The sequence below is a fragment of the Poecilia mexicana genome, unplaced genomic scaffold, assembly GCF_051168715.1.
Source record: "Poecilia mexicana isolate PSO_F unplaced genomic scaffold, ASM5116871v1 scaffold_1, whole genome shotgun sequence".
NCBI classification, from domain to species: Eukaryota; Metazoa; Chordata; class Actinopteri; order Cyprinodontiformes; family Poeciliidae; genus Poecilia; species Poecilia mexicana.
Window position 1 is genome coordinate 3,186,887 of NW_028263370.1, and position 24,423 is coordinate 3,211,309.

General features: G+C 42.6%; 1 protein-coding gene across 1 annotated transcript in view; it reads left to right on the top strand.

Annotated features, from left to right (window-relative positions):
* Window positions 1–24,423, top strand: part of pkd1a (polycystic kidney disease 1a) — a 77,608-nt gene that overhangs the window by 37,043 nt on the left and 16,142 nt on the right. The window contains exons 18-44 of the mRNA XM_088006806.1: window positions 744–3,355; window positions 4,960–5,154; window positions 5,257–5,556; window positions 7,171–7,610; window positions 7,922–8,072; window positions 10,094–10,243; window positions 10,902–11,042; window positions 12,481–12,796; window positions 12,884–13,100; window positions 13,669–13,828; window positions 13,907–14,059; window positions 14,165–14,309; window positions 14,486–14,824; window positions 15,753–15,841; window positions 15,999–16,317; window positions 17,144–17,315; window positions 17,606–17,870; window positions 17,954–18,149; window positions 20,464–20,634; window positions 20,739–20,882; window positions 20,961–21,171; window positions 21,729–21,855; window positions 21,934–22,044; window positions 22,133–22,182; window positions 22,804–23,021; window positions 23,104–23,182; window positions 23,271–23,386. Of these exons, the coding sequence (XP_087862932.1) occupies window positions 744–3,355; window positions 4,960–5,154; window positions 5,257–5,556; window positions 7,171–7,610; window positions 7,922–8,072; window positions 10,094–10,243; window positions 10,902–11,042; window positions 12,481–12,796; window positions 12,884–13,100; window positions 13,669–13,828; window positions 13,907–14,059; window positions 14,165–14,309; window positions 14,486–14,824; window positions 15,753–15,841; window positions 15,999–16,317; window positions 17,144–17,315; window positions 17,606–17,870; window positions 17,954–18,149; window positions 20,464–20,634; window positions 20,739–20,882; window positions 20,961–21,171; window positions 21,729–21,855; window positions 21,934–22,044; window positions 22,133–22,182; window positions 22,804–23,021; window positions 23,104–23,182; window positions 23,271–23,386 (7,587 nt within the window). The remainder of the gene's footprint in view (window positions 1–743; window positions 3,356–4,959; window positions 5,155–5,256; window positions 5,557–7,170; window positions 7,611–7,921; window positions 8,073–10,093; window positions 10,244–10,901; window positions 11,043–12,480; window positions 12,797–12,883; window positions 13,101–13,668; window positions 13,829–13,906; window positions 14,060–14,164; window positions 14,310–14,485; window positions 14,825–15,752; window positions 15,842–15,998; window positions 16,318–17,143; window positions 17,316–17,605; window positions 17,871–17,953; window positions 18,150–20,463; window positions 20,635–20,738; window positions 20,883–20,960; window positions 21,172–21,728; window positions 21,856–21,933; window positions 22,045–22,132; window positions 22,183–22,803; window positions 23,022–23,103; window positions 23,183–23,270; window positions 23,387–24,423) is intronic.

Sequence of the window (24,423 nt, forward strand, 5' to 3'; positions counted from 1 at the left end):
CAGATAAATTAGCACAGCTGGAGCTGAAGGATTACTTTTAGATAGTGTTTGACCAACATGCTGTGATCAGTTTTTGATGTGAATTGGCTTTACTTTAACTGAAACCTACATGTGTAAAGCAAAACAAAACAAAGGTTTTCATATTTCCATCCCTCTGATGACATCACATATACCATAAAAACTGAAAACTTATTTTTAGTATATCCATTTGTTTTTTGTTTGTCTTCTTATCAATTTGCGTAGTTTTATAAAATTGTATACCTTTTCAGTAGAACCCATGAGTCCTGGGTTGTAAATCCATACATCGTTACTTAGCTGGACGTTTATTGTCAGTGTACATTTTTTGGTGGTAAAGATAAACCAGCAGAAATTGTCCTTCACAGCATTTTACTTAGAGCAGGGCCCTAAGGCCATAAAATGTATTATGATATAACGATTTCATACCAGTCTATCGGCAGCTATTGATTAGTTTTTTGTTTAGAAATATCAGAAATACTGCCAAACTGTTGGTGTGGCAAGCTTGGTGGTTGATGCCACCAAGCTTGCTTAGTTGGCTGTGAGAGGTTGAAAGTCTGAATCCTTTCCTCTGCCTACATCCCCCAGAATGCTGTGCGGTTCTGGATTGAAATTATTGACCATTCTGTTGGACATATTTCCGATTAATATCAATTATCTATTGTGATATATACTGTTATCAACTTATCGTCCAGCTCATTCTCTTGTGTTTCCGTCTTTGTGTACAGGTATCTACACAGCGCAGGTATCCGTATCCAATCGCTATGACAACATCAGCCAGAGCATCAACATGAGTGTTTACAGCATCCTGACTCATGTCGACATACAAACAGAGCGACAGTTCGTGCTTTTGGGCCAGTCGTCCTTCTTTGAGGCCCACCCTCTGCCTTCGCCGTATGGTATTCACTACGATTGGAACTTTGGGGATGGCACCGCCCTCAAAGGTCGCCGGGTGCCACACACCTTCGCACAGAGCGGCAACTTCAACGTCTGTGTGTCAGTGAACAACACCATCAGCTTCACGTCGACCTGTGCAGAAATATTTGTCTACGAGGAGATCGAGGGTCTGACAGCCAAAAGCTCCTCTCCCACAGAGCTCCAAAGCCCCACCAAGGTGTGGGCACAGCTCAGTTCTGGTAACAACATCACATGGATTTTCTCCATGGGGGACGGCACCGACCCTATAATCACATCACAGCCTAACATATCGCACAACTACGTCAAAGAGGGCAACTACACGGTGAATGTGACCGCAATGAACGCAGTGAGCTTTGGCTGGATGCCCCTCTCCGTTCACGTGTATGTCTTCCAAGTCATTAGGATGGAGCCTTCAGGATGTGTCCAGGAGCGGACCAAAGTCAATTTTCAGGCCTGGGTATCCGGCAATGCAACGATTCACCATTACAATTGGAGTTTTGGGGACGGGAGCCCCAATGAGACGGTTCAGGGCAACTCCAGCGTCTCACACACCTACCAGCAGAATGGGAACTACCACCTCTCTCTGCTTCTCTCCAGTGGAGTCAACAAAGCCACCAAGGCCAATTTCTTCAACTGGGTGTGTGTGCAGCCAGCTGTGACTAATGTCAGCATCTTCCCTGAAAAATCACACTACGCAGTTGGAGAAGAAGTACATCTCAAAGTGACTGCTGAGCCAGAGTTCAATTACAGCTACCAGTGGGACTTTGGTAAAGGGGAGGATCCATTTTTCACCCACAGCTCTGGAAATGTAGCAAAGTATAAAAAGTCAGGTCACTATGTGATAACTGTTCATGTTTTCAACAACATCTCTGCCAATAACGCGAGTGTTGCCATTGACGTTCTGGTTCCCATTGGACCGATCTTGATTCGTCACAATGGGACAAAGCACAACAACTTGACACGAGGAGCTCCCTACACTTTCACATCCTCTTCCCTGGCCTCCGATGTTACTTACTCGTGGAGTTTTGGAGATGAGCAAGTGCTTACTGGCCAGAGTATCTCCCTTACATTCAACATCTCTGGGAAGTACAACATCACACTGAAAGCTGCCAACAGTGTTAGTCAGAATGAGACTTTTCTACTGGTTTCTGTGTTTGCGCCGATTTTAAGACTGAAAGTGAACGCTAGCTTAGTAAATGTCCCCTTGAATGACTCGGTCGACTTTGAGGCCTACAAGGAGGATGGAGACAGTGTAGACTACTCCTGGATTCTGTGTGACCGCTGCACCCCGATCCCAGGGACCAACAAAATGTTCTACACCTTTCGCTCCATTGGCACCTTCAACATCATTGTGATAGCGAAGAATGGCGTGGGAACAGCAAATGCAAGCATCTCCCTGTTTGTCCAACGGAAGCTGGAGGGACTGCAGATTTTGGCAGAGGACATCAAAGGAGGCGGAAGCGCAGCGGTGGAAAGCTGTTGCTATGCAACAAACAGCGTTCTTCACCTTCAGGCGGGATTGAAGGAGGGCACCAACATGACATTTAGCTGGAACGTTGTCAGAGAGCAGGATACCGTGAGCTCATTCAACACAAGTGGGAAAATGATGGAGCTGAATTTCTCGAAGCCAGGTCCCTGTAACATCTTTCTACGAGCGGAGAACCTCCTGGGTCATCTTTTGGTCAACAAAACCATCTACTTTTTTGAACCACCTTCTGGTGTCGACCTAAAGATCAGCAACAACCCAGTTGCCACTGGAGCGTCAACAAACCTGACAGTCGAGGTCATGACAGGTTCAGATCTACAGTATCGGTGGTCTGTGAATGGAAAGAATCAGCCGTCGACCGAGCCATGGTTGGCCTACACCTTCGACAGTCCAGGTCGAAAAGAAGTTTCAGTGGAGGTGTTCAATAAAGTTAGATCAACGAATAAGTCAAAGACCGTCGACGTCCAAGATATAATTTCTGGCTTAAGCTTCTCAAGATCCGATGACAATGACCGGAATCACGTTGAAACAGGAGTTGGCATCAAATTGGAGGGGGAGGTGAAGACGGGAACTGATGTGAGGTGGACGTGGCTGGTGGAAGGAACTACTAAATCAGAAAGGCAAACTTTTCTCAATTTTTCTGAGCCTAAAACAGTCACCGTTACCCTGAACGCCACCAACGATGTCAGTACTGAGGCCTTTTCAAGGGAGTTCTTTTTTCAGGACAGGATTAAAGTGGAACTGAAAGCGAGTAAGGACTATGCGGCAGTTAACGAAAAGGTGGAGTTCACACCTCTTCTGATAGGGGGTACGAACGTCAGTCTGACCCTCACCTTCAGCCCTGATGCAGAAATCAACCCGGAGCCAAACAAAACCTACACTCACGCCTTCAGCAAGGTGGACACTTACTACGTGAATCTGCAGGGATGCAACAAGGTAATGGAAACATAGATTGGTTTGTTGAAAACATACCTGTTCTCAAATCTTTAGAAAAATCTTTAAGAGCTTGCCTTGGATCTTATCACAGAAGTACCAAACGTATTGCATCATTCCAAGATAGTTTGTTGAGTCTTAAGTAATGCTGACATTGTAATTGTTCCAGAATAGACTTTTTTGTCCTTATTAGATCCAAGTAATTTCAGAGGCATCTAAGCAGTCCAATAATACATTTATTGTAATTTACAAGTCCCACCCATATCCCTGTGGCAAAATAGAACATGACGTTTCATTAACTGTACTTTCCAAACTTCAGTACCTTGATAAAGGTGATAGGTGGGGCTCCTTTATTCCCCACACCTTGCCAGTGAGTTATACAAATTAGGTCTTTCTGTGCATATCAGAAAACATAAAGCCTTCTTCAACCACCTCATCAGTAGTATTCAGGAACAAGTGGGGAGAGACTAACTCTGCACAGTCTGTGGAAAATCAGGTTCCTCCTGCCGTTAATTAGGATTCTCATTGAAAAGACTTTTACCTGCTGCACCAGCCAATCCAGTCTCTCGTCTTCTGTGAACATCATTGTAAAGAGTGAAAGCGCTGGGATAACATGAGAACATCTCCAGTTAACATTTTTCCACATTTTACATCATCTACAGTACTTCAGCCAGAGTTGTTCACTTCAAAGTTTGCATTAAGCAAAACTTCATGTAAAAGTAGCATTGGGAAAGTTGAACTTAATGGAGGCGTGAAAAAGAAGAACGACAGGTCTGTTTCAGATAAACTGCATGTGGATTAAGTAAACTGTGGGTTTCTCTTTGTTGTGCCGTGACCCTGACTCTCTTTGACGTTGTTTGGTTTCTGTTCTTCTCATAATTTCCACTGACAACACATTCTCACCAATTGATGGCAAACACCTGCTTCCCATCTGATCAACAGCTACAAGCCTGTTATTTGAAGATACTTTGGATTTATATTTTGTATAGGATTATTTTTGATAATCCAACTTCAGATTCAATTTGAGTGATTTCCTGATTCCAGTAGCCAGGGCTGGTGACGGCTAGTAAAATGTAACTCATCTTTTTTAGAAAGGAGGTCAATCATTGTAATTGATTCATAATTTAACAAAGGACTCAGTTACATTTTCGCATAGTGTCACGTTGGTTTGGAGAGCTTCCCTGTCGCGTCACGTTGAAGGTCTTGTGTACGCTTTGGTTATTTTTGCTGACAGTAATATTTATTGGATGATATGAAACCAAAACCAGAAATGAGGACATGATCAGATTTAACAGCACCAAATTTTGGTTGTCAGACTTCATGCTTGTGACTATTTGAACATTTTCAGCTGCAGGAGGAAATTTCAGTTCAGCTTGTGACGTTTACTCCCTTCCTTTTTGTCTTCTTTCCTTCTGTCCTTGTTTACTTCCTTATTTTCTTCCTGCTGTCCTTTCTTTCTTTCTTCCTTCTTTTCTTGCTGTCCATGTTTGTTTCCTTCCCTCTTCATATAACCATTAGTTCAAAATGTTGTGAAAGCTGCTCTTGTTTGTGAGTCTAACGGACAATGACTCAAAGTAAAGTATTTCTATTTCTTTTTGACACATCAGGTATCCTGTCATAATTACAAACTTCATATAGAAGTTGTGGAGCCGGTGAGTGGGCTTTCCATCCAGGGAGTCACCAAAGCCATCTCTGTGGGCGAGACAAAGTCGTACACGGCCAACATTGAGAAGGGGGATCCCGTTAGTTTCTTGTGGACGTTTGATCTGAATCAAAAGAAGGACACAGTTGTGGGCAAACAGGTTTGACTCCTCACACTTGAAGCATTCTCAGATTTTAAAATTAGTGTCAGAAACAGCACAGTCAACCCGCCAGAATGTTGACTTTTATCTCAACGACCTCAGGTGCACTTCACTGCAGACAAGCCAGGCCTGTTGATCATCTTTCTGAGGGCTGTAAACAACGTGCAAGATCAAAACATCACCGAGTACATACAAGTGCAGAACCGGATGAGCTCCGCCGAGCTGTACGCGGTGCCGCAGGATACTTTTGTCAACAAGACAATCACTTTAATGGCCCATACTACGCCCACATCCAGCCCAGTGGACTGTCTCTGGGACTTTGGGGACGGTTCTGTGAGAGTCGCCACCAAGACCACCGCCACCACTGTGCGCTACAGTCATCCAGGAAATTATCTGGTCCAAGTATGTACATCTCTATGTTATCTCTCCATCGATCACTGAAATAAGAAAGACAAAAAAAAAATTTATAAATTCAAACCCCATAATCCTCTCCACATTTTGTCACCTTACAGCCACAAACATAATTGAATTTTGGGGGATTTTACTGACAAAGTAGGACCGGATTGTGAAGGGGAAGGAAAATGAATCAATGTCATTTATATTGAATTGATTTTTAGGTTTTGTACATCACAAATTAACTTGAGTAAAGAAACTGCAACATCACCAGGAGGAAAAGAATAAAATCTATGCAAAGTTAGATAATTACACAAAATCAGGTTTGATAATTCAGTCAGTCACCAACATAGTTTTCAAAAGCTATGCCTTTCTTTATTCAGTCTAAAGAATATTCATTCGATTATGAAAACAGTGTCAAATCAACCCACTCATTTATCTTTGAAGTTTCCTTCTTAAACCATTTTTGAGTTGTGGTTTAACTCAAAATTGGCTATTTATTATTTGCTTAAACAAATAGCACTCTAAGTAGAAATTTATCTTGTTTTTTGTAATCCTGGTCCATCCAAGTTACCCATAGATAGAACCACAAATTGAATTTTCCTTTTGAAGACTGCCTCCAGGACTTTGTGTATTTCTCTCCAAAATGAAACCACATGAGCTCAATCCCAAAAAATGTGAAAGTGATTTGCTCATGTAGATCCACAGAGTCTCCAACAAGTTGGCCCGACATGAATATTTAGTCTTTTGGGCCGGTGTGCAAAAGTAGCGGATCATATTCTTCCAGCTGAATTCCCTCCAGCAGGGGGCGCCTGTTGTGCTCCACTGTCTACACAGATTCCATGTACTTGACGTCACATTGCCCTTTGTTTCCATTTTGCTTTTATATGCACTGTTTTAGTTACCTGTAAAATTTGCAGTGATTACCAAATATAGCTTAGAGATGTAGCATAGAAATTGTATGTTCTTATACGCATTTTTGACAATATCAAAAGTGTCTTCACTGATATTAGAAACTTTTTGCTTATTTTTTTCTTCCCCAAAACGTTTCCGATTTGTAAGCATCTAAACTGGGGATAAATTTGGATTACAAATGTATCCCCAGAGTCCTGGGATCTTGTCACTTTGTCCTCTTTCAACAAAGTCCAGTATGTCTTGAGACCTTTTTTTGACCATGATGTGAATGTTGAATCTGTTTTACCAGGTAGGAACTCTAAGTTGCTAATGACACATTCAGATGGAAACTTTTGCCTGTTCTGTCAGCTCCTGCTCACATTGGAAACAGTCCAAACAGAGTCCGCTGTGGGATTCAAAATACACCTCATGTTGTTCTGTTTTAAAATAAAAACAAAGCTTGACGGAGCAGAATCAACTTCTCATTTAAAAAGTTACTGGAAAGACAATCGGCCCTCTTGGAGAGAAAACTAAGGTTTTTAACAAAATTACCACTTATTGATTAATCATAGGATCAGTTAACTTTACGTTAACTCATTAATCGATAACTTGCATCCATAATGTCAACTTTTGAATATTTTCTCAAGGTCCTTTTAGAAAGTCATTGATTTCACGGCTACTGAATGGTAAAAACCTTACATCCTGTCATGCCTGCCTGTCCCCTGCCAGGTGAACTGCAGCAACCTGGTGAGCTTGGTTTTGGCCGAGGTGGAGGTAAACATCAGAGTACTGGAGTGCGAGGAGCCAGAAGTGCAGATCTCTCAGTCCCGCCTGGTGGTCTGGCGCTCCCAGCCCATTTCAGTGGAAGCCAGCATGGACTTGAAGGGCTGCGTGCGCTACGGAGTTCAGTACCTCTGGCAGGTGTTCTCCAAGTCGACCTGCGAAGACAAATTAATGAAAGAGAGACCTTTACCTCCCGCGCTGGAGTCTCGGTTTCCTCCCAGCCGAGCCGTCCGCCTGCCTGTGGAGGTGGATGTGCGGCGGCTACAGCTGCAGCTGCCAAAGATGGCTTTGGCAGCAGGGAACTACTGCTTAGTGTTCTCTCTGTCGTACGAAGGCGTGCCGCTACGGAAAGCTGCCTGTCTGCAGCTCAGTATAATGACTGCTAAGTGAGTACAAAATCACACGATTCAAGTTTGTGCTTTTTCGGTTCTTACAGAGAACAAAATCTGCATGAAAGAGAGACGAGCTTGGCTCTGTGGCTTGATGATGCTCTTTTGGCTTTCTTGATCGCAGGACACTTTAAAAGTGAATACCTAAAACACACATATAGCAAATTAACCTAAATTCCTTACCAAACCACATCCATGCAATACACGTATTCATCTGTTGAAATTAAGAATTTCCCATCACTCCTGCAGCAACACGTTTGCAGCTTGTCCGCTGGTTTACTGACATTTTAATTCATCTTTCTTATCAGGTTGAAGCCCATTATTGAAGGAGGAACCCACCGGGTGTGGTCCAGGACGCGGGACCTGCAGCTCAGTGCAGAGCAATCCTACGACCCCAACATGGACCTAGACAACCAGTCTCTGCTGCGTTACCTCTGGGAGTGTGAAAGCACCTCTAAGGTATCTTACCGACACGTCTGACGTGCTGGAAGAGTGCTAATTAACGAACACAGCGAAAGCTATGAGCAAGAGTTTTTGGTCTAGTTCAAGTGCAAATATCTTAGTACATTTGAAATAAGACAAAACTAGCTTACAGGTAACTTTTCGACAAGATATAGAAGCTTGTTTTAAATGGTTCCACTGGCAGATGATTTCACTTATAACAAGATAATTTTTTGATGTTATATGTTAAATAATCTGCCAGTGAAACTAGTTTTTTTTTTATCAATATTAAGGAATTATTGGCCTAAAACAAGCTCATATATCTCACTGAAAAGTTACCTTTAAGTTAGATCTGTCTTAATTCAAGTGTACTAAGATATTATAAACTAAACCAAAAACACTTGGTAAGATTTTGTTTTTCTTTCATCCATCTTTTCTGCTGCCCGTTGTTCACCTGGCAAATGCTTTCCTTTCGTACATTCATCTTACTTTTTAGTTGTGTGAAACACCAAAGTTTCACACAACTAAAGAGAATAAATTCATGAGACTTCAGATTGTTTAACTTGTAGCGACATCATGTGGTCAACATACACACATTTTTGTAAATTATTTGATTTAGCTCTGAAAAAAGCTGGACCTCCAATAATTAGACTTCACTTAAACATCTTTTGTAACTGCAACAGGCAGCATTTTGACCAATCGAAACTAAAGTACTAAAATTACAAAAATCCTCTAAAGTTTTAAAAGGTATTCTTTTTTTTTAAATCAGCATAAAAATGTGTTGACCTTGGTGACAAAGTTGAGTAATTATGTATATTTGTTGCATCTCGGTGGAAGTGTCCAGGTCCGGACTGCAACGTGAGTTTCGTTGGAAAATAATCATTAAATAAACTAAACTATTCCTTTCAGCTTTAGACTTAAAATAAATTTCTTAAATAATGTTAAAGCTGTATCCAGTTCTTAATTACATTTTGATAATGAAATGGCATGACAAAAACGTTTCAGATCGTTCTCAGTCAAAGGAAAATTCTTTATAAACATTTACGGAAATCTTCCTCTAATCATTTCCACTGGTATTTTGGTTATTTAACTTTAGTGATGAACTTCAAGTATAAGAGTATATTCCTCAGTGTGACTGCTATTAATTGAAAATCTGTTACATTAAAACACAGTTAATATTTCACAGTATAAACGGGAGCTTTGTACATGTAAAAGGTGCGTTGAATTAATGCGCAGTAAATTTATTCTGGCATCTCTCTGTGCTTTGAATCTTTAACTTAAGCCACAGAAACAACAGACTTGAATTGTCAAACAAGTTAAACTTTTATTTAACTTTAGCTTCTAAGTATGAAGAATAACAAAGCAGAGCTGTGACGTGCGGCAAAGCGTGTCTCGGGTAAGCTGCTCCCTGCAAAGCAGCATTGACGTCAAACGGAGAAAATATCTGTCAGCGCGTCTCTTAAATGTCCACTGTTGAAGGGGTTTGTGTTGATTTTGTGTTTTTTACATTCATTGCTGCCCTGCCGGAGGTTGCCGTGACGCATTAGGCTTCAGCAGCAGAAAATGAGAAGGGTGCGTCCAGCAGAATGGAGCTACGTGTCCATCACATAGCTACTGTGTCTCATTTTTAGATGTTGTGAACACTTAACGGGTCAAGTGTTCAATCAGTTTTACACCAGTGAATGTGCTTTCTTGTAGAGTTGTGAATTTGTGCGCGCTGCTCTCTGGATCAGGCATTTAAAGGGTTACATAACTGTTTAGAGATAAAACTCAGCATTCCTCAGCCCGTGCTTTTGCTCCCCACCCCTGACAATTACACAGTCCACATCAACAGTATCGCGCACACTCGCACGCAGGCGCAAACACTCCCCAGGCGCGGCTCAGGGAGTTTCAGTACATCAAGTCAAACCGTTATTTCTCAATCCATAATTCTGCCTCTTCTCTCGCCTTGTCTGTACTCTTGGAGAGTGTTACCTTATCCCAGTCGGAGCTCCTGTTTGTATTGAAACAAACGTAACAAAGCCATCTTCTGCTCCCAGGGTCCGGAGCACTGCTCCAGCCTGCACTTCAGCCTCGGTACGGATCCGGTGTTGGGAGTCTCCGGCTCGGAGCTGGAGGCAGGCGTGGAGTACACCTTCAAACTAACCATCAGCAAAGACGGCATGGCACCAGAGTCCACTACTCAGACTGTGAGTCCGCGCAAAACGTCCCACACGCCAAGAAGCATCAGTTTTATTTTTATGCTGTGATGAGTGATCAGTATATACAGAGGACCAATCCTGCCATATAAAACAATACCTGAACAAGAAATGTAAAAAAGAAAGATGGAAATAATTATGTTTAGTGAAATCTGTTTGGTTAAAAAAAAAATCCTAAAGAAGTATAAAAGAGGAGAAAATATATCGATGTTTAAGAGATAAAAGAAGAGTAAAATTATATGTTTAGGGGTGAAAAACACATATTAAATGTATTTGGGTGGAAATTAATATGGAAGAAAAAAGGGTCTGTGATAAATAAACAAAAAGAAAACTATACCATTCAAGAAAAAAGTGACTGGAAGCTGATGGTCTAAATAAAAAATAAGCATAGAAGCACAGAAATAAATTAGGAAACTTAAAAATTGAAATAGAAACATACATTTAAACCTAATTAATTGATCAATTGCTATGTAAATCTTTTCATTGTTTTGTTGCGTTTAATGACACTCTAATTTATTTCTGAGTCATCCATTCCTAATTATGGTACGAGTGGTCCTCCATAAAATATGAACCTTTTTCAACGTAAAAGTAGAAAATCTGTTTTGATAAACCAAATTTTCTGACTGCGATCGCTCTGGATTTGAAACAGGTGCTTGTGCAGAGCGGCGACATTCCTATGGTGTATCTGGAGTGTGTGTCCTGTAAGGCCCAGTCCATTTACGAGGTCAGCCAGAACTCGTTTGTCTCCCTTAAAGGAACCTGCACCAACTGCCAGGGCTCTCAACGAGGGGTAAACGCACACACGTCAATTGACGGCACAGTGTTTCCATGTCCTGTCAGAGTGAAGTCAGCGTTTCCAGATCTTTCTCTTCCCTCTTACGTCTTCTCTTTGGATTTTTGTGCAGATGTGTGTATGTGTGTGAGAGGTAAATGAGGTCATTGTAATCCTGAGTGGAGCCGGAGAGGATGTGTTATGTCCAAACTTACACAAGGAAACCATTGGTCGAGTTGCTGGAGGTCAGGCGGTCCAAACCAGCTGGTTGCTGTCGGCTGCACAATAATATGGGTCAATTCTTAAACTCAGCTTTGGTTTCTGTTCTATAGAGAGAAAAAAACAAAAACAAACTGCATTTGTTGTTGTTGGCATAAGTCTGAATCAGCCTGGATGTAAAACCGATCTGTTTTCTCATGAACTCTGTGTCTCTCAGGGTTCCTACAAAGTCTTGAAAAGTAATAGAACATGATCAGTGTATTTCCCACCATCGAGTTATGATGGAAGCATAAAATATTAGATTATATTTAGAGTCTTTAGCCCATATATACTCTTAAATGGTGCATCCATCCACTGATGTTTCCAAATGCAGGTGTTTATTCAGCCAACTCTTCAATAACTCGAAACATCTGCAACGTTCCACTCACTGTTCAACAATTTAAAGAGAAAAAAGTTGTAACTTTTACCCATTTTTAATTAATAATAATTATAGTCTTTATTGTCCACAGATGTGGAAATTTGCCTCTGGCTTCACATGGTGGTTAAAAAAAACCCATAAAACACCCACAACACATAATGGGAACAAAACCACAATAACGTCAGAGATTGCTGGGATAAATGAGTTCTCGTAAATGTTCTTGGTTTCTCTTTACAGAGGGAAGCTTAACAAATTCCTTAAACTGTGGCTGACCTAAGTCAGTTCAATTCAATTTTATTCATACAGACCAAATTTACAGCAAATGTCATCTCAAGCAACTTTATTAAAAAAATATCTTTTAATTCATTCACTCTTACATACCAGTTGATCCCAGTTATCAAACAGTACAGTAAGCTCAGTTAATTTTTCAAAGTTGTTTGAAAAGTTTCTAATTTCTTGGACCTTTTTTGCCTTTTGTGCAAATCTCCCAGCATCCTTTGCTCAGAGAGAAAGGTGACGATGTGTTTATTGCTTAAATGTTGTTAAACTATTCCTTAAATCTGTAACATGTGAAAGCGTGGCCTTTTATTAATCAGCTTATAAACCACCCACGCCGCTTCCCCCCCAACCCATATGAATCACTCACTGCTTGCTTCTGTCACTTCTGCTTCCAAATATTTGGTTTATATCAATTTGCTCGTAGCAATCTGATCGTCAAGAAAACATCTGAAAAGTACATTGGTTCATCTTGCCGTAAGTTTTTCATTATAATTTTGAGAAGTTGGCCAACATTTCTTTGTGCCGCTAATGTTTGTTCAGCGCTGGAGCGCCATGACGCTGCACAACGAGACTCTGGTCCTGGACTCGTCCTCCACCACCACTGGGAGTGACGGCATGAACCTGGTGCTGCGGCAGGGAGTCCTGAGGGACAAAGACTCCTACATCTTCACTCTGCATGTGACCGACAACAGTCTGGACGGTGAGGGAGCTGCGTCCATCATACTGCACCACAACATGCCCCCAGAAGGCGGGGAGTGTCACCTGACAGGAGCAGGGGAGGCGGGAGTGCTCTACGGGGATGGAGACGGCTGGAGGATCCGGACGCTGCTGGACCGGGTGCATTTCAACTGCTCAGGTAGGACTGAGATCGACATCTAACTGGTTTTTCACCATTTAGTGTTAAATAACCCAGTAAATATGCTATCGTTCTCTGTGTGCGCAGGGTACAGTGATCTGGGCGTCTCAGAAATCCCGTTCCTGTACAGCCTGCTGGTGACGCGCTGCAGAGAGGATTACTGCGAGGATTTCTGCATTTACAAAGGGAGCAACCCGGAGCACTCAGCCTTCCTGCCCCCAGGCTTCCGCTCAGCTCGACACCGCGTGTCCGTTTCCATCACGGTGGAGGATCACCAGGGCGCTGCCAACCTCGCACTTAACAAGTAACTGCTACTTACGTTACGGTTTTTAGACTGGGGTGATGTGCTCTACCTTCCTGGTTTTAGTGAGAACACAAGCAGCAGCGTTCTGGATCAGCTGCAGCTGTCTGATTGATTTTTTTTAAGCCGACACGTAAAGACGGTGTTCTAGTAATCAATGGGACTAAAGATAAACGTCCTAGAATCCTAGAAATGCTCTTCAGGTGATAGAAGACTGACTTTGTAACTGTCTTTATGTGTCGGAGTACATCCCTCCCCGCAGATTTCAGACCTGATCTCCAGTTTCAGGTTGTAATAACTGAAGCTGCGCGCTGACTCTGGATTGGTCCAAAGATGATAATTTCAGTTTTGTTTCTGTTCAGGTTCAATCAAGCCAAACCAACTGTTAGATATTTATTAGAGTCACGTAACCATGAGTACAGTATAGAAACTTCATTAGTTCTCAAATGGAAACAAAACGTCTGTGGCAGAACTGAAGACTTCTTTGGCCTAAACTACTAAACTAAGGACTGAAATGGCAAGCCTGAAGCCTACACTCATCAGCGTCGGTGTGTTCTGTGTCTTCATCCAGGACCATTGAGGTTGTGCTGCCAGATCTTCCTCCTGAGTACAGCAGCCTTCCTCACTGGCTGTCTGAGATCACCGACAGCAAGCTGAAGAGGCTGCTAGAGCAGGGAGACTCCCAAAGGGTCCGAGAGTTATCGCTGGCTCTCATTACGGTGCTGAACGAGGTAAGGAACGCCCGTCCACCCAGAACTCCTTGATACGCCGGTATGCCCGACCACAACGTGCGCTTTGCTTTCCATTAGTACGAACAAACCAGGGAGTCTTCACGGGTGTCCCGAGACGAGCGCGACTACAGAGTCCGAGTCCGCAGCAACATCACCAGAGCGCTGACTGCTCTCGACCTGAACACTGTCAGCGACATCCAGCAGACGTCTGCCGCTTTGGCGCAATGCACGGTGGGCTGCGTGAGATTAGACGGGCGTGGGAGGTACAAAAAGAGCAAGAATGAATAGAGGAGGGAAAAATTGTGGTTTCCGTTTTGTTTTTTGTGGTTTTTTTAGGCTGTGAGTCGAGAGTTTATCTGCGAGGAGTGTCAGAACAGCACGCTGAACAAGCTGGAGTCAATGCTGGAGATTCTGCAGACGGACACCAAGCAAGGCACGGTGCCCCCGACAGAGATAGCCGATAACATCCTAAACATCATGGGTGAGTGAGAGGTTAAGTCTAAAGAGATTTTGTTTTTCAGGAATCACTTCAATAAAATAATAATATTTCAGTAAAAGTCTGAAGAGATCGTTACGAAGAATCCAAAGGAATCGTGTGGAAGAAGCTGCCCTGGTCAGCCGGGATTGCTTGACCTATCTAGTTTCTTCTCTCATCAGGTGATCTGATCCATCAGGTCAGCCAGTCGGCCTCCCATTTTAACTTCCAGCCCGGCTATGTGGACGCTCCTTTTCCCTCCTCCACCTCCTCCTCCTCTTCATCGTCGTCTGTTGATCATGATAACACCCTGATGGACGCCCCGTCCTCCTCCCTGGAGCCTCACCCTCTGCGCGTGGCGGCGAAGGCCTACAGCCTGTCCTCCGTCCTCATGCTGATTCTCATGCACGCCCGGGTGCTCAACGAGGAGCCGCTCGTCCTCAGAGGGGCCGAGATAGCCGCCACAGGAAAACTGGCCGACCCCCAGAGTCTCCTCTGCTACCATGGCAACAGCAGTCCAGGTTCGCTTGTATTTTTAGTCTGTTAGGAACGTGCCAACGGGCTGAATTAATATTTTTTGTAAATAAATACTAGAAGACTATTCAAAAAAATAAAATTTATATGTGTAGTTTGGTATATGATTATGTCGATTTTTTTTTTTTACAAAATTGTAATTATTTATCACTTGCATTTTGCTTATTTCTGTATAAAAAATCATCAGCACAAAATTACTAAGAAGAATTTAAATGATTTTATCAGTAAGGTCAACAATATTGAATAATCAAAAAAAGTGTAACCAATGTTTGGTTTTAAATGCCATAATCCTTCACCTCACTAATTTCCACACTTTTCCGAGTGTTTCTAATGTTTTGTCAAATAACAAACACAAACTAAATACGTCCTGCGATAGGATTTTGTCGTCCACTCAGTTTATTTAAATAGCGCCAACTTCACAACAAATGTCACCTCAAGACAGAGATCTAAATTATACCTAGGATTAAAGCACTGGTGCAGAGAAACGCATACAATAGTTACAGTAAAGTCAGTTTACTGTGTTAATACCTAAATGCAAAAATGTTTACAGTTTGGGCTTAATTAGCGCTCTGACTGTGTTCTTTCAGCAAACGGCTTAACAATTAATCCATTGCTAAATTAGTTGACGATTATTTAAATAATCGATTCATCACGATGAATCCCATTAATCGTTTCAGCCCTACTCTCTACCTTATAGACAAGATTGTTGAATTTTTGAAAGCAAGCAGTAAGAAATCCTGGTTCTTGTTTGAGACAAGCCGTGTAGGCAGAGGTGACAAGCGTGTGGATGAATGTCCTCCGGTCAGATCACACCAAAAATTAAAGTTTTCTGCTCATTTTTACATCCGGTTCTGGAGATGCTCTACATCCTCATTGTGTCCAGACATTCCCACTGATCCTTTCCTGTTCTTCCAGAATGTGAGCGGTTCTCCATCCCTCGAGCTTTCAACCAAAGTCTCGGCAGAGCTGCGGTAGGAAACAGCATCTTGCAGCTACTTTTTCAGGTAATATCACCAAATGATGAAAACTACTGAGTTATGTTCAAGATGAACGGTGCCTTTAGAGCAAGACGTCATTATCGTGCTGACAGAGAGTTTGACTTCTTTTGAAGTTTCACTTTGCCTCCGCTCTTCTCCGCCTTTATCTCCCGTTTCCCCCCAGGTGGAGTCCAACCCCTTCCCTTTCAACTACATCTCCAATTATGCCGTCTCCACCGAGGTGGCGTCCATGGAGTTTCGCACCGAAAACGGCACCCACATCCCCATCTCTGGGCTCGACGACAGCATGGCCATCACGGTCGCCATTAGCAACAGCAGCAGCAGTGGGGAAGCGGGCGCCGAGGGTCCTGGGGTTGCTGGAGTCCCCTCGGCCACAGCAGTAAATGTCAGCCGCTGCGACTCGGTGGTGGTCAAGGTCAGCGCGGGAAACGGCAACAGACAGGCGGGTCTGTTTGTCCAGCTCAACTTCACCGCCATCAAAGGTGAGCAACGACTTACCGTGCAGAAACAAGGCAACATAGTGAAGCTAAATTCACCTTTGTATTAAAATGATGGAGCACATTTGGCCAGAATATAAAAGCAGAAATAAATTTTTTTGTTGTTGTTTTTCATTGGTTTTTTTTCTGTCACTATGTGTCCAAACTGCAGTTTTCCTTTTATGGATAAATAAATAGTAATTATATATTTCTCTACATTTTGTGCTTTCATTTTAGTTTCATAGTAAGCGGGATCTCAAACATCCGGGACTTACTAAAAAAAATAATTCCAATAAACTTGACTGAAGCCAGTTTTTCCAGGAAAAGAGACAACTTTTTCTGTTTCATAAAATATTGCCTGTTTTGTTTATTGTTGAGGAAGCAAAAATAACGTATTTTACTGAATATTTTGTGTATTTCTGACTTTAGAAAAATGTGCACACAAGAACCTTATACTCAGCAATCATTTGCCAGTAGACCTTACTCAGCTGTTTTCCGTGTAATAAAACAACTTGGACCGAGTATCCAAAAGCATTTTATTTAAATAGCGTCTGGCCCATTGTGACTTGATGCATTATTTTTACAGTCTTTAATTTTAAGTGCGTTTTAGACGTGAGCGTTTTTACTGTTTTATGTCTTGACTTCTATTGCTTGATTTGTCTTGTTTTTGTAAAGCACTTTAGGTAAACACGTTATTTTAAATGTGCTGTGTAAACAAATTGGATTGATTTGGATATCGATACTGTCCAAATGTTTGCTTTTATTTCAATTTTCTTCTTATTTTTATGTCAGTATTTTTGATTGCATGGTTGCATTTGTTTTCCCTTCTCAGACGCAAACGAAATCGACGAAGATGAAAAAGTGGAGGAGGAGCCATATCTGACCGCCTACCTCCATTCCCACGAGGAACCCAACGAGTTCAACTGCACGGACAGGAAGCGCATCACTCTCAGTATGACCAGAGGGCACGACCACAGGAAGTACACCTTCTTCCTGTCACCAGAGTAAGAACCTAATCCTCATCTGAATTAGGTTGTGTTTCTGAACTCTTCCACAAAAAAAGAGAAATTTTGATTTTGGTTCTTTTAGTGAAGCCAGAATTTTCTCTGATAGAAAAGGCATCAACTAAAAGGAAACATATTGCTGCCATATTTTGACGTGGCATTTGAAATATGGTATCCTACGTTTGACAGGTTGCAACAACAGACAAGCATGTCTCCTTATATTGAGCACTCCTCGATTCTTAGCATCAATTTTTGATCTTCGCTGATAAATTTGCATTTGTTTTGACCAGATCCTACGACACCACTCAGGATTACTTCATCAATGTTAGCACGCCGTGCGGCCCTGATTCTCAGCCCGCCCGTGTTCGCCTGGAGGTCGGGGTGTTTGCTGCTCTGTGTCAGTACTTCAGCGAGGCCGAGAAGCAGTGGAGGACGGACGGGATGGTGCCGCTAGCAGAGACCAACTTCAGCAGAACCGTCTGCCGCACCAGACACCTCACATCGTTTGCCGCGGGCCTGTTTGTGCCGACCAACGCCGTTAGCTTTATAACGCCAGTCAGTACCACAAAAAAAAAAACAAGCTTTTTAGAAACGTGTTAAAGACGTAACCCAAATGTACGCCTTGCTGTATATTTTAGGAGCGTTCAGGTCCACCAAGCCTGATTGTGCTGCTGGTGTGCATACTGGGCTTGCTCAGCTACGTTGTGGCAGCAGCCATCTTGCACAAGTTGGACCAGCTGGATCTTCGCCGGGCGGGTGTGGTTCCACTCTGTGGCCAGAATGGGAGCTTTAAATACGAGATCCAGGTCAAAACTGGCTGGAGCCGAGGGGCAGGTGAGGCAGAAAATCATTCCTGCTAAAACAGCTCAGTATTGATAAATACAACTTTATCCATAGATATCAGTGCTGGTCAGAAGTAGCACACAATTGACATGACTCAGCCCCCTAGTGGAAGTAGAGCTGTCCTCTGACAAGCCAACTGTTATTATGGCAGACTAACGGACCACAGTGTGTTACCGAGACATTTTTGTCTTATAAGCCAACAATGAGGCAAAGACGGCAAGAAAATTCTCCAACTAGCCTATGTCAGGTCTTTAAGGTTATTAGCGGGAAATAACGGAGAAATCAACGATAAAGTCCAAGAGGGAAAATGAGGGACACAAAGTCTGGTTGCATGTGAGTGTGAACGCAGTGGGACGCTCTTTGCACATACAAAATGGGTGAGTAATGACTTAAATAATACGTTCTGGGAAACAGCTGTAGGGAATGCATATTACCCACTGACAACTGGGAACGTGATTATCTATTATTTTCCTCAAAATCTCTCTGACCCCAGCGTGTTTTCTATGATACATGCTGTCAATATTGAGTACTGTACTTGGAAACACTGATTGGTCAGTTGCTGACAAATGCCCTGTAATGATTGGGGGAGGATTGCTCTAGGCCAGCATGTGGGCGGAGCCGGCGACATTGGGTGCGTTCACACTGCAGCCTGAAGTGACTCAATTCCGATTTTTTGGCAATTCCGATTTTTTTTGCCGGGCCGTTCACACTGCCAGTAAATGCGACCTGTATGCGTTCTGCAGTGTGAATGGGCAAACGAGCTGAAAGTGTCCCGCATGCGCAGTAGAGGGCGCAATAGCGTCAGCGATCTCAGTGTTCAGCCAACACAAAAGAAGAAGTGCTCAGTGTTTGCGGAAGTAAACATGGAGGCTAACGGTGGAGCTTAGCTTACATATTTGAAGTTGTTATCCGGCCGGAGCAGCATATTAACAACTTAATCCTCATATAATCCGTCATGGTTGTTGTTTTTCTTCCCGCTTGCGCCTATCAGGACGCAGAATAGTGAGATTTGTTGAGAATCAGTGACGTTCAGTTCGGATGAATGCGACCTGGACGTTAGGTCGCATTTGAATCGGATACGTATCGGATATGGGTCACATTTGAAAAAGAATCCGACCTGTGCTGTTCACACTGCCATGAAAAGATCGGATACAGGTCGCATTACATTAAAAAAAAATCGGAATTGAGTCACTTCAGGCTGCAGTGTGAACGCACCCTTTGAGGCTTGCCATTGAAATGATTATACACTAATTTTAGCACACTGAATGGAATAAGTCTATGTTAGTCAACAGGGTTGTAATTCTCCACACACCATTGAGCACAGGTTGGCTAAGATTAGCATTGATGCTCATTTTTAGAACCCCTGATTTGGGTCCAACCAACAGGCATAGTTTGGCAGGATCCGTTTGAATTTCTTCAAAGATTTTCTAGTAGTACTTATTCATTTGGTGTTAAGAGATGAGCGGTTTTATTCTGGTAAAGAACTGCCACGAAGTATTAATGACATTTTTACTTTTGTGTTGAATGTCTGTTTTATAATATATGTACTACCAATAACAAAAAAAAACATTTTCACTTTTCTGCAAAATTCACCAACTGCACAATTCTTAGATGGTAAAAGATAAGTAGTATTTCAAAAGAGCAAAGGAAGTTTTGTTTTTTGAACAATAACAATATTTGTTGTTAATCTGTTGCTAAGAGATTAATGCGTTTTCTGGTAACCAAGTGCCACGAAGTGAACAACTGATTTTTACTTTTGCAAAATTTAACAATTGTAAATTTCTTGTGTTTAAGCAGATGAGCAGTATTTCAAAAAGAGCTTATGTTTTATAAACAATAATAGTACTTGTTATTCTTTTGGTGCTAAGGGATGAGCGTTTTTTCCTGGTAACAAACTGCCACGAAGTATAAATCATATTTTTACTTTTGTGTTGAATGTCTGTTTTATAATATATGTAGTACCAATAACAAAAAAAATTTTTTTCACTTTTCCTCAAAATTCACCAACTGCACAATTCTTAAGTAGCATAAGATAAGTAGTATTTCAAAAGAGCATAGAAATCTTATGAATTTTGAAAAATAATATTTGTTGTTAATCTGTTGCTAAGAGATGAGCGCGTTTTCTGGTATAAAAGTGACAGCAAGTAAACATCTGATTATTCACTGAGTAAGGGAAAATCCACAACAAATTAAAACTTGTGCACACAAGTCTCACTTTAAAAAAATGAGTAAACCTCTGACCAGCGCTGGCTGTGACTCTACAAATTGCACTATTTTAGAAACGTCCCCTTTTCTGTCCGTACAGGTACGACGGCTCACGTAGGAATCAGCCTGTACGGACGGGAGTGCCGCAGCGGACACCGCCATCTTGACAGCAAAGGAGCGTTCACGCGCAGTGCTCTTGATATCTTTCATATCGCCACGGACACCAGCCTGGGAAGTGTGTGGAAGATCCGCATTTGGCACGACAATAAAGGTGAAGAAGAAGAAGAAGAAGAAGGCTTCTGTTTAATTGTCACTCCATCATTAAAACCTGTTTTATGAATCTGTTGTAAACATTACTCACTGCTGCCCCCGCAGGCCTGTCTCCGGCGTGGAGGCCGCAGTACGTGTTGGTCAAAGACCTGCAGACTGAAAGCAGCTACTACTTCCTGGTTGAGGAGTGGCTGTCAGTCGACAATGAGAGAACCGGCGGACGAGTGGAGATCGAAGTGGAGGCCACGGGTGAGTACCGGACATCTAAAAACGCTGCTTGGCTTCATCGGTGGGCTCACGTCAGCGTATTTGTTCCTGTTCTCCCAGAGGAGGCTGCGCTCCGTCGTCTGCCTCGACTCCTGAGGTCTGAGCTGCAGAGGGCGCTGTGTGAGAGTCACCTTTGGCTGTCTCTGTGGGAGAGGCCCCCCCGCAGCCCCTTCACCCGCCTGCAGAGAGCCACATGCTGTGCTGTGCTGCTGCAGCTCATCCTGCTGGCAAACACCCTGTGGTACAGTATCGTAGTGGACAAAAGGTACAGGTGTGTGAGATTTCTGTCCTGTTAAAATCATGCAGCAAACATTTTCACATTTTATGCTACAGCCACAAACTTCAGTTCATTTTACTGGGATGTTGTGAAATATATCAATAGACAACATAATTAAGTGGAAGAAAACCAATCAAAATCTGAAAACACCCCTAAATAAAATCCAGTGCAATTAGTTAAAATTCAGAAGTCACTTCACCAGATTACAACTGTGTGTGACTTAATCTCATTGCAAATCCATGTTTTCATTGACGACCTCAGTTGTTTGTTAATTACATTAGTGAACAAGCAGCATCATAAAGACCAAGGAGCACAGCAGACATGACATCTTGCCAGATGATACATGTTTCAGAAAAGTAACATTCAAAACTCAGGAGGCCTTGATGCAAATGTGCGGCAAAACTTTCCAGACTTTTATTTGTATAAAACCATATATTGTTTTTTATGATTTCTGGGAAAAAAAAAAAAAAGTTTGAGGCTGCAAATATGAAAAGTTCAAGGGGCCGATGTGGAAACGCGTTTACACCCATTGACTTCATCTCGTCCCGCAGCCAGAGGGCGGTTTCCCAGCATTCCTCGCTGAGCGGAGAGACGCTGGCAGCCGGTGTGGTGGCCTGTCTGACCGTCTACCCCCTCTACCTGCTGGTCTTCACCGTATTCAGAATGAGCCGCAGCAAGGTGCCGCACCGCTAACCGCGTTCCTGTTCCCTGCTTCGACACAGAAAGCTCAGAGTTGACGTGTTTGCGTGTCTCCAGTCTGTGACCGTGGAGCAGGTGTCGTCACAAGTGGATCAGGAGTCGGTTGAGATCGACGACCTCCTGGAAGACTCTATGGGGGGAAGTTCTTTCCTCTTTTTCAACGGAGAGGTGAAGTTTACTCCGAAGTTCAGAAGTTTATTGAATAAAACACTGTTTTATCGGTGCGTTAATCTGTCTGTACGTCTCTGTTCCTCAGACCAACTCGGAGGAAACAAACATGGATCTGCCGTCTCCGTCTATCAAGAGGTGAACTAATCTTCGCTGCCTGTTTTCAGACTGTGTGGCTCGGAGAGATGTCATGAAAAAGCAAACTTAAAGAAAATGAAAGGAAAGAAAGAAGACTGCTTTCTTAGAAAAAATTGACTGCACCAGCGAAAATATTTTTATGTTGACATCCATTTAATATGAGATGAACAAAACCTTTTCTTACAGTCACCACTCAACTTTCTCAAGGCTGTTTGATCAACACTTTTCATCGAAGAGACGCTCTGTGTTTCAGAGAAACTCAGGCCTAGTCCCTCATATATCTGAATAGTTCTGGAAACTAACAAACTCTTATGCATTTTGGCCTTTGATCCACACAAAAACTGTTTAATGTCACTATTTATAAAAACTCAGACCAACGGGGAGATTTGAGAAAGCTTTGTGTTTGTGTGTATTGATGGGAAAACAGAGATTTGGAGTCATCCACATTATGGTCTGTGAAAAATAATGTGCAAATATATGGGTTTGGGATGTTTAAACATTTGTGCGGCTTCATGTGGATGAAGGCATTTCTGAAACCGATCACGTGTATGCAATATTTTCTAAGTTATGTGGGCGAAGCCTCAGTGTTGCTCTCTAATCGTCTTCTGCTGCTCTTCTTAGCGAGGACACCTGGGACATGCCAGAGGAGGACACGGATGACCGGGACTGGCCGGAGCTGATGAGTGAAGAATCGGTGATGGGAGGGGCCGGACACGGGGCGGGGATGCCCAGGCTGAAGAGGGTGAAAGGGAGCAGGTACCTGGGGGACGACATGACCCTTAACCCCGAGGAGGATGAAGGATCCGATCCGCAACACACCAAACATTTCACCTCATCAGGTAGCCGCAGCTTGAAGGGCGTAATGTCAGATCAGACACTTCAGAGGTCACGACGTTGACCTCGCGCTGCTTCCTGTTACAGATGAGGATCTGATCAAACACATCCTGGAAGACGGGCAAAACTTCTTTCCTCAGGCAGACGAGAGCGAGATGGCCGACCTGTACGTTATTCTTCTCTTATTTGGTAACATTTTGGCGAACAAGAACAATTTGCTGGTGTTTGATTTAAATATATGACTTCTACTTTAGGTCAAGTATTTTTGGGGACAAGACAGAAGTGATTCTCCTTCAGAAACTCAGTGAGCCTCTTACTCTCGAATCCATCAGGAGGGATCCACCGAAAACAGCTTTCACCTCAAATACAGGTTTGTTTCACAAAGTGTGTGTAACTCTAACCCCACTTTATCTGTGGAAAATCACAAGTATTTCAGAGCTGAAACGATTAATCGTGATCAGGGGCACCGCCAGGAATCTTGGGCCCCATGACAAAAAATTAGTTTGCCAAAACAACCAATCAGAACCAGGATAAGGGTCTTAGCGCTGTCAATCAACCTCATTTACTCTCTGCTAAATGTGCTAATGGGGGAGAAACAACATGTCATTACAGGAAAATAGTTTATCTGCGCTCATTGGTAACTATGCTAACCAGACTGAACATTTACAACAGGCTATGCTAGTTGCAGCGTAGCACAGAATGAGGGGAGGGAGGATGAGCAGCCGCATAAAATGGTTTTTGACAGCGCTAAAACCCGCCTCCTGCGTCTATCTGGTTGTTTCTAGCACTGGGAGAAGGAAGAGGAAATAGATTTTTCACAGATTATCTCTCATACCTTACTGTCACAACATAATGACAGTTTTAACAAATATGTAAAAAAAATATATTTTTTAAAAAGTTACATACTTCAGCCTTAATTTCACTTAGGAGAGGACGAGTCAGGAGGGACGTGGGTTAGAGCTGCTGCTGATTGACTCACCTGTTAATTGGTAAAAGGTACAAGGGACAAGTTAAATATATGAATATGTTGGTAATTTATTTCCTTAATTCATTAAATGCTAGTGAAATGGAGGCAAACAGTAGTCTGTAGCTAAGCTAACTATGGCTGAATGGTTGATAATCTCACACAGTCTACCCACCTCTCTTGGAGAAAAACTGGGTTACAAATTGACACTCTTGTCTTTTTCTCTCTTTTATCTCTCAATTTTTGTTTTGGAAAACCTGATTTTCTACATTTTTTTAGTAGCAAAATAACTGCCACACTGGTTCTTGTCTTGTACTGACTGCTGCTGAAAACATTACTCTCAAGCGCTCCAAGCAGGAACGAACCATTTCATGTAGATCCAGGGGAGTTCAATGCAAATATGGATGTGTGCTTTTTGGTCTGGGAGTGATAACATTCAATTT